Here is a 16686-nt window from a genome sequence, read left to right on the forward strand (position 1 = left end):
AACCTGCTATTGATTAGAATTTTGAAGTCAATTTTTTTTACCGATTCAATTACCAAGAATTCGATACCAGTGGTCTAGGTATAGCAAAGCGCCGCGGGTTTCCATTGGTCCTTTGCTCAGTACCATACTAATGACAATATCCCTAATTAATTAATGCAGTTAAAGAAATCTAAATTATTTTAACGGTACATACATAAATACGTTGTATTCACGCCCCTATAATCATGAATAATTATATGTTACGTCGTAAACATGTACCTGTGTGCGAAAAGTACCGTAAATGCATGCATTGATCAGTCCTGTACGTTGTCATATTTCAAATGCAACATACAGAGTAACATGATATGCATAACACAGTGGTCAAGAGTTGTAAATCTTATTAGTTGCCGATTATCTGGCATTTATTTATACAATTAAAATATTACCTTAATAGTTGTGAAAAATAAAACACCTGGATCGAATAGTTCATTGTTCAAGTTATCCAACATCCGTATAAAAATTTAGTACTTCCGGTTCCTACACGTGTTGAGCAAAATAATGTTTTGGTGAAGACAACATCACACAAACTCTAAAAGATGGGCAAGAAACGGGTAATTTACCATTGATGTTTTTATAATTTCATGCTTTTTATTGTAATTATCACTTACCATTTTCAAGTTTAAGGTTCATTATTATTTTATATTGAAACACTGTAAAAAACGTTCATGCTGCATGCTGTTTGGGACGTGTACACCAGGTTCAGTACAATCACTAGATTTAGCTACGTAGCTTGGTTTACCTACATAGTTTTATGTGCCTACCTGAAGTACGTTTTTTTAGCTACTCAATCATTCTTTTGTCTTAAATGGGCATCTGTACCAAAACAAAGTCGCACTCAGTCTCAGGTGCAGCAATAATTTTTCAACTTTGAACTGATCTGAAAACAATTCATAAGAAAAAAACCCTTCCTAAGAATGTTGCTCTTTTTGCGATAATGCAGTCAATGTTCTAAAAGTTTTTGGGCTATGTATAACTGTTAATGTGTTACCAAACAGCTACTTCTTGAATGAAATAACAAAGAAGAACAGTTCTGGTTAAGGTGGAATAACACGTCTTAAAATGGCTGACCTCTGATCGAAACAACATTTTGTTTTATTAAAAGGATTATCGACAGCAACTTATAACAAATATCATAGCCCAGTGGATAAAGGTCGGGTTTATGATCTGTAAATCCCGAGTTCGAATCCCGCAGGGGCTTTTGTTGTTACTTACTGAATTGATTTTTTTACATATTCATTTTTTATCCCCAAAATGCCAATTTTTTGCTTATTTGACATATGTATAGTTTATTTATCATTATATCTTTCATATAATCAAATAATTTACAGTAAATTTTAGTGACTTTTTCCAGGTGTGTTATTCCACCTTAACATGATGATTGATTGGTAATAATTCAGCACAATATGAAGTAATCACAGAGACACTTATCCATGCCTCATCGCACACAAGGTGTCATACAGTTAATTAAACCATAGAAATTCATGTGTTCCATAAAACTGCTCAAAAGCAGCTGTGCTTTAATTGGTTGTTTTTATAAAACTTGTACACAGTACAAGTATAGGTTGACAGTTCTTTGCGACTTTTTGTCTGTTTACATAAATGCAAAATTGCATAAAGTTAGCTAAATAAATCTACTTCAGGTAGGTAAATCAAGCTGTGTAGCTAAATGTAGTGATTGTACTGGACCTGTATTGTACATCTCTTATGGCAGTGTTGAGTCTATTGCGTCTATTTTATATACCAGAATAGATATGTTATAAATAAGTTAATTTTGTAATAATTTTTTTTTTTACGGAAGTTTAAATACATGTATAACTTTGGATTGATTTATAAAAATTCTTTCAGTTTGAAATGAATTCCAATCGCTGATATCGGATATATTCATTTGTTTTTCTGTAGACTAAAGCCATTCGCTCCATAAGAACATTTGTTTTTCTGTAGACCTAAGCCATTCACTCCATAAGAACATTTGTTTTTCTGTAGACTAAAGCCATTCGCTCCATAAGAACAAAACAGAGTACTGGACAGGAGGAGGAGTATAAAAAGGCGCCCCATTCATTTGTGTTTCAACGTGGTCATGTGGGGAAAAATGTTTTGCAGCTTGTTAAAGACATGAGACAGTTAATGGAACCATACACTGCGTCTAGACTTCAGGTACTACCCGCCCCGCATACAAATGATCAATGAATATATGTAGTGGTTATACATCTTCTAGACTTAAGGTATTACACGCCCCACATACAAACGATCAATGAATATATGTAGTGGTTATACATCTTCTAGACTTAAGGTATTACACGCCCCGCATACAAACGATCAATGAATATATGTAGTGGTTATACATCTTCTAGACTTAAGGTACCTTCTTTCTCTGATCTCAACTCAGCTGAGATTTGGCTAGAGGTTACTGTGGAATCATTTAAATTCTTTGGGGTCAATTTTCGTGGATTGTGGGATTTTTGCTTATTCGTGGGGATGTCATTTCATGGATTTGTCGGTTTTTAGTATCAGTAAGATAACAAAATCTTTCGAAATTTGTTTTCGTCGAGGATGTAAATTCGTGTGGGAGGGCTATCCACGAAAATTGAGCCACCACAAATTTTAATGATTCCGCAGTAATGTTTGGACCAACACCTTCACTGAAGCTCGGAACAGTTCTTCAAAATTCACACTTAAAAATTCTATCCCAACCTTGGTAACTTATTGGGATAATGCACTCAAATATTTTGATTGTAACCAGGACAAGGGAAATTATAAAGGACTGTCCTCAGATTTGGTGAAGGCACCAGTCCAAATATTAAGTTCCCACTTACCTCATATACAAATGATTGATGAACATTGTAGTGCTGATTGGTTTGTCATACAGAAATATTTATAGCAGGTATTGCAAACCACAATCATACTAATACAGTGGAGTGTTTTTTGTATCTGTAATGACATCAAACATGATTATTTAAATTCTGCTCCGAAGTAACGAAGGTACTTTGTCACTAAAACTAACTTTGGTCTGTAATTAATCATTTGTTAACACTATTATCTAAATATGTTTCACAAAAGTAAGTCATTTAAAACACTTGGATAATTAAGTATTATTGATGAACAAACTGAATTAATGTTTTTGTTTTAATAATATTTTACAGGTCCGAAAGAAGAATGTGTTGAAAGACTTTGTCAATATAGCAGGAGAATTAGGAGTGTCCCATTTCTTGATCTACACAAAATCAGACATAAACGTTCACTTGAGGATGTGTCGATTACCTCGAGGACCGACCTTGACCTTCAGAGTTCACGAGTACACTTTGTGTAAAGACATTGTGTCGGCCCTGAAAAAGCCGAACATGGACCCTAAACAGTTCAACCATCACCCACTGCTGGTCATGAACAATTTTACAGGAGAAGAAATGCATCTGAAGCTGATGTCCACCATGTTTCAGAATATGTTTCCTTCAATTAACATTAACAAGGTAGATACTTTAGTCCTTGTATCTATCAATCTGCAGAGTCTATGTGAGGGGACAGGGGTGGGTGCAGGCCCGTCCCTCTCGCTCCCTTGTCTGTCAGTCTGGGTAATGTAAACTAAGAGAGGTAACTCCTGTCTATAAATTGTTAGAACAAAGTTGAACAGGTTTCAATTCTTGATGTTAAGCAATCTACTGGAAATGTTGATAAGTTAAAACAGGAAGGTATGTTAATGGTTTACATATATAGGTAGATATTGAGTTACTCATTCTGGGAAAGTTTATGTAAACTGTTAATGAGGGATGGGGAGTGATCTATGACAAAGGCCTTGTTAATGAATGTGTTATTTCTGGTTTGTTTTTTTTTGTAAATTTATACTTTAAGAAGCAAGGGAAAGGAGAAAAATTTTAAATACAAACATTGATAGTTTTGCTGCAAAATGTGGAAACAGAACAATATAAGTTAATAGGTTTATAGTTTTTCATTTAAGAAATAAATAGCAATATGAAGTTGGTTGGTCACATGATCAAATCCTGTGAAATCTGAAGGGCTTCTCGGTAGATTTGAGATTTGATCATGTACCAACCAACTTCATATCCCGGTGAACTTCTTAACATTGCTGTTTATTACTTATATTTATGTATGAAAAAGACAAATTGTTCAGAACTGTTAAAATTACAGAGATTTTAAGTTTACCATAACCCAAGCGATAAGCGCATGCTATGATCATTGTGACGTCATGAAAAAGTTCATACAGAATTGAAAGTTTTGGCTATTCTATAGGTTCATATAAGGAAACATATATGCAAATGTAAATATTCCAGTTTAAATTTCAGTACACATGAATATCACATGCCCATGACTTTTTATCTACTTTGTCTACTTAGATACATTTTAACAAGAGCTTGGACTTTGGGTAGTTGTGTCAAACAGCAATGTGACGTAGGCCTGTCTATTTCATTGTAGGCCACTCAGTTTTGGCTCTTTGAAATCAACAGGATTCAACAGGAGAAGATGCTACGGTGCATATATCGCTGGAAACCGCATCATTTTTAACTTTTTTTGACGCAAGAAATAGATAGCTACGACCAACTAAAAGTCCAAGGTCTTGTTATAATGGTTCTATGTGAATGTGTTTGAAATCTTTTCCTTTTGTTTCAGGTAAACTTGAATAACATAAAGAGATGTGTGATGATAAATTACAACAGTGAGGATAAAACCATTGACTTCAGACACTAGTAAGTGTTCCACTTGTTTGTCATCTGTCCAGTCACCCAACCTCTGGGTCGAATATCATTTACTTGAGATCAAGTGCTCAGTTCATACTTATAAATAAGGAATTATTGGGTTTTCCTTTTCTTGCTTTGCATTGTGCATGGGAATTTGGTTTACGTACAGGTAAGGTGTAAGGATGCTGTTCTGTTTCAAGACAAATTCTTTATTTGTCTTGCCTGTTAATCTTGCAACAGATGATCATCAAAAACTAAATGGGATGTTATTGTATTGCTGTTAATTTTTTGGGACAAAATGATAATTTATAAAAATTGATTTAACATTTTTGTTAGTTTAAGCAATGTGAGTATATGACTGAATCGGACATTAATTTGTATTTCAGTAACATCAAGGTTGTACCGGTGGGATTAAGTAGAGATTGATCAATATTTTAGTAACATGAAGGTTGTACCTGTGGGATTAAGTGGAGATTGTTTTATATTTCTCTAACGTGAAGGTGGTACCTGTGGGATTGAGTAGAGATTGTTTATATTTCAGTAACGTGAAGGTTGTACCTGTGGGATTGAGTAGAGATTGTTTATATTTCAGTAACGTGAAGGTTGTACCTGTGGGATTGAGTAGAGATTGTTTTATATTTCAGTAACGTAAAGGTTGTATCAGTGGGATTGAGTAGAGATTGTTTTATATTTCAGTAACATCAAGGTTGTACCTGTGGGATTAAGCAGAGATTGTTTATATATTTTAGTAACATGAAGGTGGTACCTGTGGGATTGAGTAGAGATTGTTTATATATTTTAGTAACATGAAGGTGGTACCTGTGGGATTGAGTAGAGATTGTTTATATATTTTAGTAACATGAAGGTGGTACCTGTGGGATTGAGTAGAGATTGTTTCTATATTTCAGTAACATCAAGGTTGTCCCAGTGGGATTAAGTAGAGATTGTTTCTATATTTTAGTAACGTAAAGGTGGTACCTGTGGGATTAAGTAGAGATTGTTTTTATATTTCAGTAACGTAAAAGTTGTACCTGTGGGATTGAGTAGAGATTGTTTCTATATTTCAGTAACGTAAAGGTTGTACCAGTGGGATTAAGTAGAGATTGTTTTATATTTCTCTAACATGAAGGTGGTACCTGTGGGATTGAGTAGAGATTGTTTCTATATTTCAGTAACGTAAAGGTTGTACCAGTGGGATTAAGTAGAGATTGTTTTATATTTCTCTAACATGAAGGTGGTACCTGTGGGATTGAGTAGAGATTGTTTTATGTTTCAGTAACGTAAAGGTTGTACCTGTGGGATTGAGTAGAGATTGTTTATATTTCAGTAACATCAAGGTTGTACCTGTGGGATTGCGTAGAGATTGTTTTATATTTCAGTAACGTGAAGGTTGTACCAGTGGGATTAAGTAGAGATTGTTTTTATATTTCTCTAACGTGAAGGTGGTACCTGTGGGATTGAGTAGAGATTGTTTTTATATTTCTCTAACGTGAAGGTGGTACCTGTGGGATTGAGTAGAGATTGTTTTATATTTCAGTAACGTGAAGGTTGTACCTGTGGGATTAAGTAGAGATTGTTTCTATATTTCAGTAACATCAAGGTTGTACCTGTGGGATTAAGTAGAGATTGTTTCTATATTTCAGTAACGTGAAGGTTGTACCAGTGGGATTGAGTACAGATTGTTTTATATTTCAGTAACATCAAGGTTGTACCTGTGGGATTGAGTAGAGATTGTTTTATGTTTCAGTAACGTAAAGGTTGTACCTGTGGGATTGAGTAGAGATTGTTTATATTTCAGTAACATCAAGGTTGTACCTGTGGGATTGAGTAGAGATTGTTTTATATTTCAGTAACGTAAAGGTTGTACCTGTGGGATTGAGTAGAGATTGTTTATATTTCAGTAACATCAAGGTTGTACCTGTGGGATTGAGTAGAGATTGTTTTATATTTCAGTAACGTAAAGGTTGTATCAGTGGGATTGAGTAGAGATTGTTTTATATTTCAGTAACATCAAGGTTGTACCTGTGGGATTAAGTAGAGATTGTTTTATATTTCAGTAACGTAAAGGTTGTACCTGTGGGATTGAATGGAGATTGTTTTATATTTCAGTAACGTGAAGGTGGTACCTGTGGGATTGAGTAGAGATTGTTTTATATTTCAGTAACGTGAAGGTTGTACCTGTGGGATTGAGTAGAGATTGTTTTATATTTCAGTAACGTGAAGGTTGTACCTGTGGGATTGAGTAGAGATTGTTTTATATTTCAGTAACGCGTAGGTTGTACCTGTGGGATTAAGTAGAGATTGTTTTATATTTCAGTAACGTGAAGGTTGTACCTGTGGGATTGAGTAGAGATTGTTTTATATTTCAGTAACGTGAAGGTTGTACCAGTGGGATTAAGCAGAGGTGTGAAGAAGCTGATTAAGGCGGAAGTTCCAGATCTCAGTCGTTTTAATGATGTTAGTGACTTTATAACCAAGTAAGCTGAATCAATTGTAATCAAATTGTTAATGACTTTGTTACCAAGTAAGTCATTATAATTGTAATCATTTGTAATCAAATTGTTAATGACTTTGTAACCAAGTAAGTCATTATAATTGTAATCATTTGTAATCAAATTGTTAATGACTTTGTAACCAAGTAAGTCATTATAATTGTAATCATTTGTAATCAAATTGTTAATGACTTTGTAACCAAGTAAGCTTAATCAATTGTAACTCTTGTGAAGTTAGTTACTTTTGTAAAATAACTTTTTATGAAATCCTTAATACATGTTTGTGAAGACATGTTGAGGATTTTGATGTAACTCTGGAGGCTACTGATATAGCTCTGGAGGATATTGATGTAACTCTGGAGGATATTGATGTAGCTCTGGAAGGTACCGATGCAGACATTTCATTTGTAGGGGAGGTAATTTGTCAGAGAGTGAGGCTGAGTTGGATGGAGACCACAATGAAGTGGTTCTACCCCAGGACATCAGGAGTCGAGGAAACATCCGCTCTGCCAAGAGTGCCATCAGGTGAGAAAGTCAGACAATTAGTGGTGATTTATTAGTTACAAGGAGAGAATGCCAGACATATTAGTTACACAGTGAAAATGCCAGACAACTAGTGGTGGGATATTTAGTTACAAGGCAAGAACACCAGTCAACTAGTGGTGGTATATTAGTTACAAGGTCTTGTAATTACCGGGACAGGTTGATATCTCATACTTGGTAAAGTGAAGCAGTGCTGGGGTCTGTAATTTACCTCTCAAACCAGTCCACTTCTTAATTGTAAAAATACTCTGCCCATGCGCAGATCTAGATCCAGATCACCACCTCAAGTTTTAAAAGTGCTCATATATTGTAGAAAGGATATAAATAAAAGTTATTTTGACACGTCTATCAGTGAAAACACAATATTGGGATTCTTTAAAAGCAAATATCCCTTATTTTGATATACCACAATTTTAACTATGACGGAAAGAAGGAAATAAAGCAATGTTAACAGTAATTCAAGAGTTTGTTTAACAGTATCAAGACACAAGACAAATGATGAAATCCAACTTCCATGGCTCTGACTTAATGATGAACCATGTTACACACTCTGAATGATCTGTGTCTTATTAAAGATGTCATATGTTACTCTTTATTTTTCTTAATTTCAACTGAAATGTTGCATCTACCTGTAAGGCCTGCTGATAGGTCTGTACATGTTTTTATAGACCTGATGAGAGTATAACTCTATATATTCTAATTAGGTCTATAAAATATGTATTGACCTGTACCAGAGGTCTATAAACATATCATTATAATAAATCTGAAAATGATACCTCATAACTCTAAACAGTAAAGTATTTGGTTCATCATGTATAGGTGTAATGTTTTTATTGTGGTGTCACAGTGTTACACAAGCCAAAACCTGTATTTTGTATGAAATTCTAAGGTAAATAAATTTTATGTTGTAAGTTAACAGAATTGAAAATACTATCATGTGACAATAAAAGACCAATGAAATGCTTAGAAAAAAAGATAAGATTATGATTTTAACAAAATTTATTGATGGGCAATTATCGGTTTGCAAAATAATTAGTTTATGAGATTTGAGTGTGAAAAAAGTAAATATTTCCTGCTTGTGCGAGGTTACAATGATGAGATCCTACTTCCATGGCTCTGATGAGGTGATGATCCTCGTTACACACTCTGAGTAACTCACGTTTGTTGTATACCTTTTCAGTGGTAACAATTTTATGGTTGACAATGCAATCGTGGTGAATTGTTTCATCTGTTGTATAAGTTACATTTATACCTCCTTATACCTTGACTTGTGTGCTGTTGTAGTTTCTTTGACCTAAATGTTGTGTATTTGTTTTTTATAGTTCTGATCAAGTATGATATTGTGCTCATAGAAAGAATAGGTTTTTATTATACCCCCGCTCCGAAGGAGAGGGGGTATACTGTTTTACCCTTGTGTGTCTGTCTGTCCGTCTGTCTGTCTGTCTGTCTGTCTGTCCGTCCGTCTGTCTGTCCGTCCGTAACAAAAATTTCTGTCGCATTTATCTCAGCAACTATTTATCGCAGATGCTTGAAATTTTAACACAGTGTTTGTTAAGGCATGCCATATCGTGGGATATATTTTTGTACCAATCGGACGTCAACTTCCTGTTAAATGACGACTTTGCTTATTTTTTAACCAAAATTTTCAAACAAATTTTCGTCAAAGATTTCTCAGCAACTGTTTATCGCAGATGCTTGAAATTTTAACACAGTGTTTGTTAAGGCATGCCATATCGTGGGATGTATTTTTGTACCAATCAAACGTCAACTTCCTGTTAAATGACGACTTCGTTTATTTTTTGCCAAAATTTTCAAACAAATTTCCGTCAAAGAATTCTCAGCAGCTATTTATCGCAAATGCTTGAAATTTTAACACACTATTTGTTTAGGCATGCCATATTGTGGGATATATTTTTGTATCAACCGGACGTCAACTTCCTGTTAAATGACGACTTTGCTTATTTTTTAACCAAAATTTTCAAACAAATTTTCGTCAAAGATTTCTCAGCAACTATTTATCGCAGATGCTTGAAATTTTTACACAATATTTGTATAGGCATGCCATATCGTGGGATATATTTCTGTACCAATCGGGTGTCAACTTCCTGTTAAATGACGACTTTGTTTATTTTTAGCCAAAATTTTCAAACAAATTTTTGTCAAAGATTTCTCAGCAGCTATTTTTCGCAGATGCTTGAAATTTTAACACACTATTTGTTTTGGCATGCCATATCGTGGGATATATTTTTGTATCTATCGGACGTCAACATCCTGTTAAATAATGACTTTGTTTATTTTTTGCCAAAATTTTCAAACAAATTTTCGTCAAAGATTTCTCAGCAGCTATTTATCGGAGATGCTTGAAATTTTTACACAGTGTTTGTTAAGGCATGCCATATTGTGGGATATATTTTTGTACCAATTGGACGTCATCTTCCTGTTAAATGAGTACTTTGTTTATTTTAGCCAAAATTTTCAAACAAATTTTCCTCTAAGATTTCTCAGCAGCTGTTTATTGCAGATGCTTAGAAATTTTAACACACTATTTGTTTAGGCATGCCATATTGTTGGATATATTTCTGTACCAATCGGATGCCAGCTTTCTGTTAAATGTCGACTTTGCTTATTTTGCATATTCACATCAGAGCGGGGGTATCACTAGTGAGCATTGGCTCACAGATATCTTGTTTTGCTTTATCACAAACATTTGAGGAAACAATTGAGAGAAGAGAGAAAAAGGAAGTAAATGAGAGAGAGAGAGAGAGAGAGAGAGAGAGAGAGAGAGAGAGAGAGAGAGAGAGAGAGAGAGAGAGAGAGATTAAAGTCCACCCTATAACTTTTATCTAAGACTATTCAAGACACAAGACAAATGATGAAATCCTACTTCCATGGCTCTGATGAGGTGATGATCCTCGTTACACACTCTGAGTAACTCACGTCTACTGACTACCATACATCTGTTATCTACATCCGACTTCTTCTGTTCTGTACTGCTTCAGCGGTTCATTCATCTCTGTTTCTAGACTTTTAGAAATTAATAAAAATAATGACATTGTTTTTCAGCTTGCTGATTGTACATTTAAGAGAGAGAGAGAGAGAGAGAGAGAGAGAGAGAGAGAGAGAGAGAGAGAGAGAGAGAGAGATTAAAGTCCACCCTTAGACTTTTATTTAAGACTATTCAAGACACAAGACAAATGATGAAATCCAACTTCCATGGCTCTGACTTAATGATGAACCATGTTACACACTCTGAATGATCTGTGTCTTATTAAAGATTACTCTGCTTGAGTTTACTTTACCTCAATATCTTCATAAAATTTACAAGAGTATTTTTACCCCCCCCCCCCCCCCCTTTACTAAATGCACAGTTGTAATGTTGTTACATATCATGCGCGGATCTAGAGGGGGGGTCGGGGGGGTCCCAACCCCCCCTGGAAAATGAAAATTTATTAAATTTACATAGTAAAATTATCGCGAAAATATGCCTCGGACCCCCCCTGGCAAACACAATTATCCTTCGGACCCCCCCCTGGAAAAATTTTCTGGATCCGCGCATGCATATTATGATGCTGTAGCTTTTGTTGTTGTTGATGAGTTCAATCAGATATAGTTCTGTGTTTTTATAGCAATGTGTCTTGTTGCTAGGTTGACAGAGGTAGTCTGTTGCTATAGTTTTTGTTTTTGTTGCTAGGTTGATGGAGATCTGTCTGTGTTGCTATAGTTTTATTTTCTATTGCTAGGTTGACAGAGGTTGGTCCCAGGATGACCCTCCAGCTTCTGAAGATAGAGGACGGTGTGTGTCAGGGAGACGTCATGTTCCATGAACTGGTCCACAAATCAGACAAAGACATCAAAGACATAAAGGCCCTCAGGGAGTCCAAGAGGTGAGACTGACAAATAAGTCCAAGTATATTGACTGTCAGGGAGTCCAAGAGGTGAGACTAACACTTAAGTCCAAGTATATTGACTGTCAGGGTGTCCAAGAGGTGAGACTGACAAATAAGTCTGAGTATAATGACAGTCAGAGATTTCAAGAGGTGAGACTGACACTTAAGTCTAAGTATGATGACAGTCAGGGAGTCCAAGAGGCGAGACTGACACTTAAGTCCAAGTATATTGACAGTGAGTCCAGGAGGTGAGACTGACACTTAAGTCTGAGTATGATGACAGTCAGTGAGTCCAAGAGGTGAGACTGACACTCAAGTCTAAGTGAATGACAGTCATGGAGTCCAAGACGTGAGACTGACAGATATATCAGAGAATAAACTTTTTAGTAATAAAATTTTTGGTTGAAAAAAAATGAATTGAGCTTGTAGATGACAATGTAAATGGTGAAAAATATAAAGTTAGGGTTTACTTAATTGTACTTTATTGTTTGTATGGAAATGAGGAGGAGCAGTACTCTTACATCTGAGTGAGTCAGACTCAGTGATAGTGTTTTGAGATATATCTGATATCTGGTTAAAGGGAATTGCATTATGTGTCGAACCCTAGGCCTTATATGTTGTCACATCTAGGATTCATTATAATAAATTGGAATGATTTTTATCTATTGATTTTATTTCAGCTTTATTTTTACGTTAGTCATAATTATTTCCCAGATATTGTACAAAAATACTGAATTTCCTTTTTGAGATTTGTTACAGAAATTTTACTGAAATTATTTTTATTTACGCCTTATAATTGTGTACAGTATGTAACCAAAGGTACATAATTTACTAGTATTCTTACAGATAATCCTTCTTATACATGCAATGTTAGCCGTTTGTTTCGGTCTTGTCCTTATTAAAGACAATAAGTGAGGTTACAATGATGAATTCTTACTTCCATGGCTCTGATGAGGTGATGATCCATGTTACACACTCTGAGTAACTCACGTCTGTTGTCTACCTTAAACATTCAGGTGTTAACATTCAGTTGTTGACATTCAGGTGTTAACATTCAGTTGTTGACATTCAGGTGTTAACATTCAGTTGTTGACATTCAGGTGTTAACATTTAGTTGTTGACATTCAGGTGTTTACATTTAGTTGTTTACATTCAGGTGTTTACATTTAGTTGTTGACATTCAGGTGTTTACATTTAGTTGTTGACATTCAGGTGTTTACATTTAGTTGTTTACATTCAGTTGTTAACATTTAGTTGTTGACATTCAGATGTTTACATTTAGGTGTTTACATTTAGTTGTTTACATTCAGGTGTTAACATTCAATTGTTGACATTTAGTTGTTGACATGCAATTGTTTGCTGTTAACTTGTCAGTGTTTTATCAGTTGTATAATTCTCTAGTCATCATGTTTTTCTTCTGTTTCTTTGACTCTATCAGAATTATAAATGATACTTATACTTAATAACATACATGTATATCCAAGGAGAAGACGAATGCATAAGTTTGATTTACATGGTCAAAATATGTTTCTGATAAATAATAAGTTTAGATAGCATTTAATTGCATGCTTTTTCAAATTTTATAAAATATAGATTAATTAGTTTGGAATTTTCCAAATTTATAGTAGTCCATCAAATACAGCATGGAATTGTCTCTGTGACTTAAAATGTAATAAAATAAAAGAATTGGATGTTTTTGTTAGGCAAAAACTTGAAAGAGTTATTGTTCCTTCCATGAAACATGCAGATCTGCAAACACTGCATAATATGTAAATATAAAGAATTTCCAAGTTTACTCTGAGTTTTGTATGGTTCATGATGTATGTTAATTTTTTATCAGAAAACTCAAAGAACTTCGCAAAAGACAGCAAGAAGAAAATGTCAGCAAGAAACTTCAAATAAAGGAAGAACACAAACAGAAAAGTTTGAAAGGAATGAGGAAAGAGGAGGGAGATGTAGAGGAGCCGGAGATGGGGGGTAAGGAATGTGAAGGACTTTGATATCTTGGTAACAGGAGGGGGTAGACAGGCTTGAGGGGAGCCAGAGATGGGGGGTAAGGAATGTGAAGGACTTTGATATCTTTGGTAACAGGAGGGGTAGACAGGCTCTAGGGGAGCCAGAGATGGGGGGTAAGGAATTAGAAGGACTTTGATATCCTTGGTAGCATGAGCGGGTAGAACCCAATGTAGTTCATCATTGTTTCAAGCAAAAATTATGAAAACCCTATGAATTACATACTAGTTGGTTGCACTTAAAGTAATTGATACGTTGCTTTAACCAGAGATAGGTAAGCTCTTCTTTTCTTTTTGTCTAAATGAAACAACTTTAATGCATGATCAAACAGATTTAAGTAAAAGTATTCTGAACTTGGACAAATTCAGTCATTTGACACTGTTCGTCATCTTTAATATCTGGGTAGTGCACCTGTAATAGAGAGTTCAGCTTAAACATGCTGGTGAAGCCTGTGATGTTAAGACATCAATGTTATGTAAGAATGTTCAAGAAATTGAGATCAAACGAGGTTAATTTTCCAGTCCATTTGCGTTACACCATGATATACCTCAATTTGTCTGCTTATCACTTGATTTCTTAGAGTCTCTAATCTGTGACCTATATTAGGAGCAGGGATACATGGGGAATCTTTTTAAAAGTATTTCTGAGAGAAAGTTGTTCTCTCACAACCCTGGCAGCTTGGCTCTTATTTAAATGGGCCAATGACACCCCCCAACACACACACACACACAGTGTTATAGTGTACAAGAAGTGCACAATGGCAGGGGTACAGATGGTGTCAGATTGGTTATGAGCTGTGAATGCAATTGTTCAATATTGTAAGGTTGACAAAAAGATGATTATTTTTCACAATCATATACTTACGTATATATACATAGGAATAGTAAATCACTTGGGAGTAGGGGCTTCAAGAATTATATAAGGATGTTCTCACTGTGTTTGAGGGAGTTGGGGGGGGGGGGAGTCTTCAATATCAGGGATGATTGTTACAAAGGATTTTTTGATAGAAAATTCAGAAGATTTCAATTTCTTATTGTACCTTTTCTCTGATTGCATAAACATTAATTAAAGAAAAGAAATGTAATGCATGCTGCATGCAACTTTTAACTGAGCTTTTTGGTAAAACAAGTGTATGATTCATTTAGCATTTTAAAAAAATCAGTGTTGTCCAGATTAAGAACCCAGTAGGTAGATAAGGTGATTGTTTTTAACTATTTCAAATGAAACATCTGGAAATTGATTGGATAATTGAGTTTAATTTCCTGTAGTTGTAATCGATGAACCGATTCTATCTTGGAATTTTTTTCTGCTTCGGGGTCTGAGAATTTTGCTTTACACAAATGTTGTTTAGTCAATGATCCAAAACATCAATAAAATAAAAGTGGTTTGTTATGAATGAAATTAAGACAGGAGAAAATTGAGTAAGATAAAGCCTATGTTGGTAACACTGCTTCTGCCTGGAATAAGAGAGAACAAACAAAAATAATGGCAGTCTTGTCTACAGAATCTTTACTGTAAAATTTGTTCTCAATAACTTTCATTTGTCAATAAAATTAATATTACATGTATAACTATAGAATTGTGTTTTATTTCATTAATAGAAAAAAATTAATAAGATATCTCCTATATACATACATGTGTAGAGATGCACATTGCTAATAATTCTCTTTGTATAAAGATTTTTCTTTACTGTTCAGTTTATTAAAATATTGAAAATGTCACTATAGTTGACTTATCGTTACTTGTAGGTAATGAAGATGATGATGAGGACGATGATGCTGCGTACTATGAGGAGGAAGTGGGAGAGGCCCCAGACCCAGGTATAGGCCTCATTTGACCTAGATTCTCATGAAGGGATTGGGGTGAAGATAACTCGGTTATACTTATAAATTAACATATATGGGTCATCATGCCCTATTTATTCATACCCTATTTATTCCTATGTGAAAATGTTGCTCTAGTGATGACTATCCCAGGAAATCTAAGATATGACTGAAATGCACACATTTCAAGTATTCCTTGCTTCCTTAGATTATAATCACTTAGTTTTCAAAACATTAGACAAAGATGAAGTAAATGAGAATTTGAATTTGCTTAAAAGTGAAAATGCACACCTTTACAAGATATAATTTTCTTGGAAGTTCAAGAAAATTTTTCACTAAGGTAAACTGATCTCTCTATTGCATTGAGGGTCATTAAAGAAGAAGTACATGTATAGTCTGTGAACTAACTGTTCACCTTTCATTACTTGTAGATTTGTTTCAAAGAAAAAACAGAAAGAGAAAGCAATCCCACAATTCCCCAGTTCCATTCAAGAAGAAGAGACCAAGTTCTGGAGCAAGGGGTGCTGGTGTTAGAGATGGGGGTAAACCCAATGTCAAACACAACAAGGGGGAACAGAAGGGGAAATTCTCCAAGAGGCATCAAAAGGAAAGTTTTGGAAAAGTGAAAGGCAAAAAGGGTGAACATTTCAAGCAGAAAGACAGACCTAGTAACAGGAAGGCCAAAAGGTCGGGGGAGATAACGAAGAAACCCAAGTTTAAATCAAAGAGGAAAGGAAGAAAGTGATGAGCCTGTTAAGTTAATGTATTAGAAATAAAGAAGACAATGATTTCATGTTTATCTTGTTTATAGTTTGTGAATTGCTGCTCAGTTTTGAATAGAAGTTTGAGAAATATTTTGTGGAAGCTTACTTTTAACAGTTTACAATGTTACACCATATTTTGGTAGAAGGAGAAAAGTCAGCCGACTCTAAGACCATAAACTTAGCATGCCATACCATGTACATGTATTCTATATATATGTATATCTCTAAGGCAATAAACTGAGGACATGACAAATGATATAATTATTCTAAAGCCACTTTTCAGTCCCCATGGATTAAAAGGTTTAAAAATACATTGATCAAACTGTTTAATACCTTTGCACAGAAATCTTATTGGAAAATTGTATATACATATAATTTAATAGGTACATGTACGTATATTTTGACCTAGCTCGATTCGGTCAATCGCGGAAATTTTC

The 16686-nt window shown here is 34.7% G+C and overlaps 1 protein-coding gene across 2 annotated transcripts; it reads left to right on the top strand.

Moving 5' to 3' along the window:
- Positions 1–489: 489 nt before the first annotated feature.
- LOC105335476 (suppressor of SWI4 1 homolog) lies at positions 490–16274 on the top strand. Of its 2 annotated transcripts, none has more exons than XM_066066306.1 (10): positions 490–590; positions 2023–2193; positions 3180–3503; positions 4660–4736; positions 7097–7204; positions 7631–7744; positions 11503–11646; positions 13490–13626; positions 15411–15482; positions 15917–16274. In XM_066066306.1, exons 1-10 carry the CDS (start codon positions 576–578, stop codon positions 16228–16230), a joined length of 1476 nt encoding a protein of 491 aa, XP_065922378.1. In that variant the 5' UTR covers positions 490–575; the 3' UTR covers positions 16231–16274. The 2 variants fall into 2 exon arrangements, with proteins under 2 accessions (XP_065922378.1, XP_065922379.1); XM_066066307.1 differs by lacking the exon at positions 490–590 and adding an exon at positions 606–632.
- The last annotated feature ends 412 nt before the right edge of the window (positions 16275–16686 follow it).

Source organism: Magallana gigas, chromosome 7 (genome assembly GCF_963853765.1).
Source record: "Magallana gigas chromosome 7, xbMagGiga1.1, whole genome shotgun sequence".
NCBI classification, from domain to species: Eukaryota; Metazoa; Mollusca; class Bivalvia; order Ostreida; family Ostreidae; genus Magallana; species Magallana gigas.

Bases quoted from the DNA above. Each gene is read 5' to 3' on its own strand.
- LOC105335476 (XM_066066306.1), top strand. The intron at 3,504-4,659 runs GTAGATACTTTA...CTTTTGTTTCAG, and splicing joins CTTCAATTAACATTAACAAG to GTAAACTTGAATAACATAAA. The intron at 13,627-15,410 runs GTAAGGAATGTG...CGTTACTTGTAG, and splicing joins AGAGGAGCCGGAGATGGGGG to GTAATGAAGATGATGATGAG.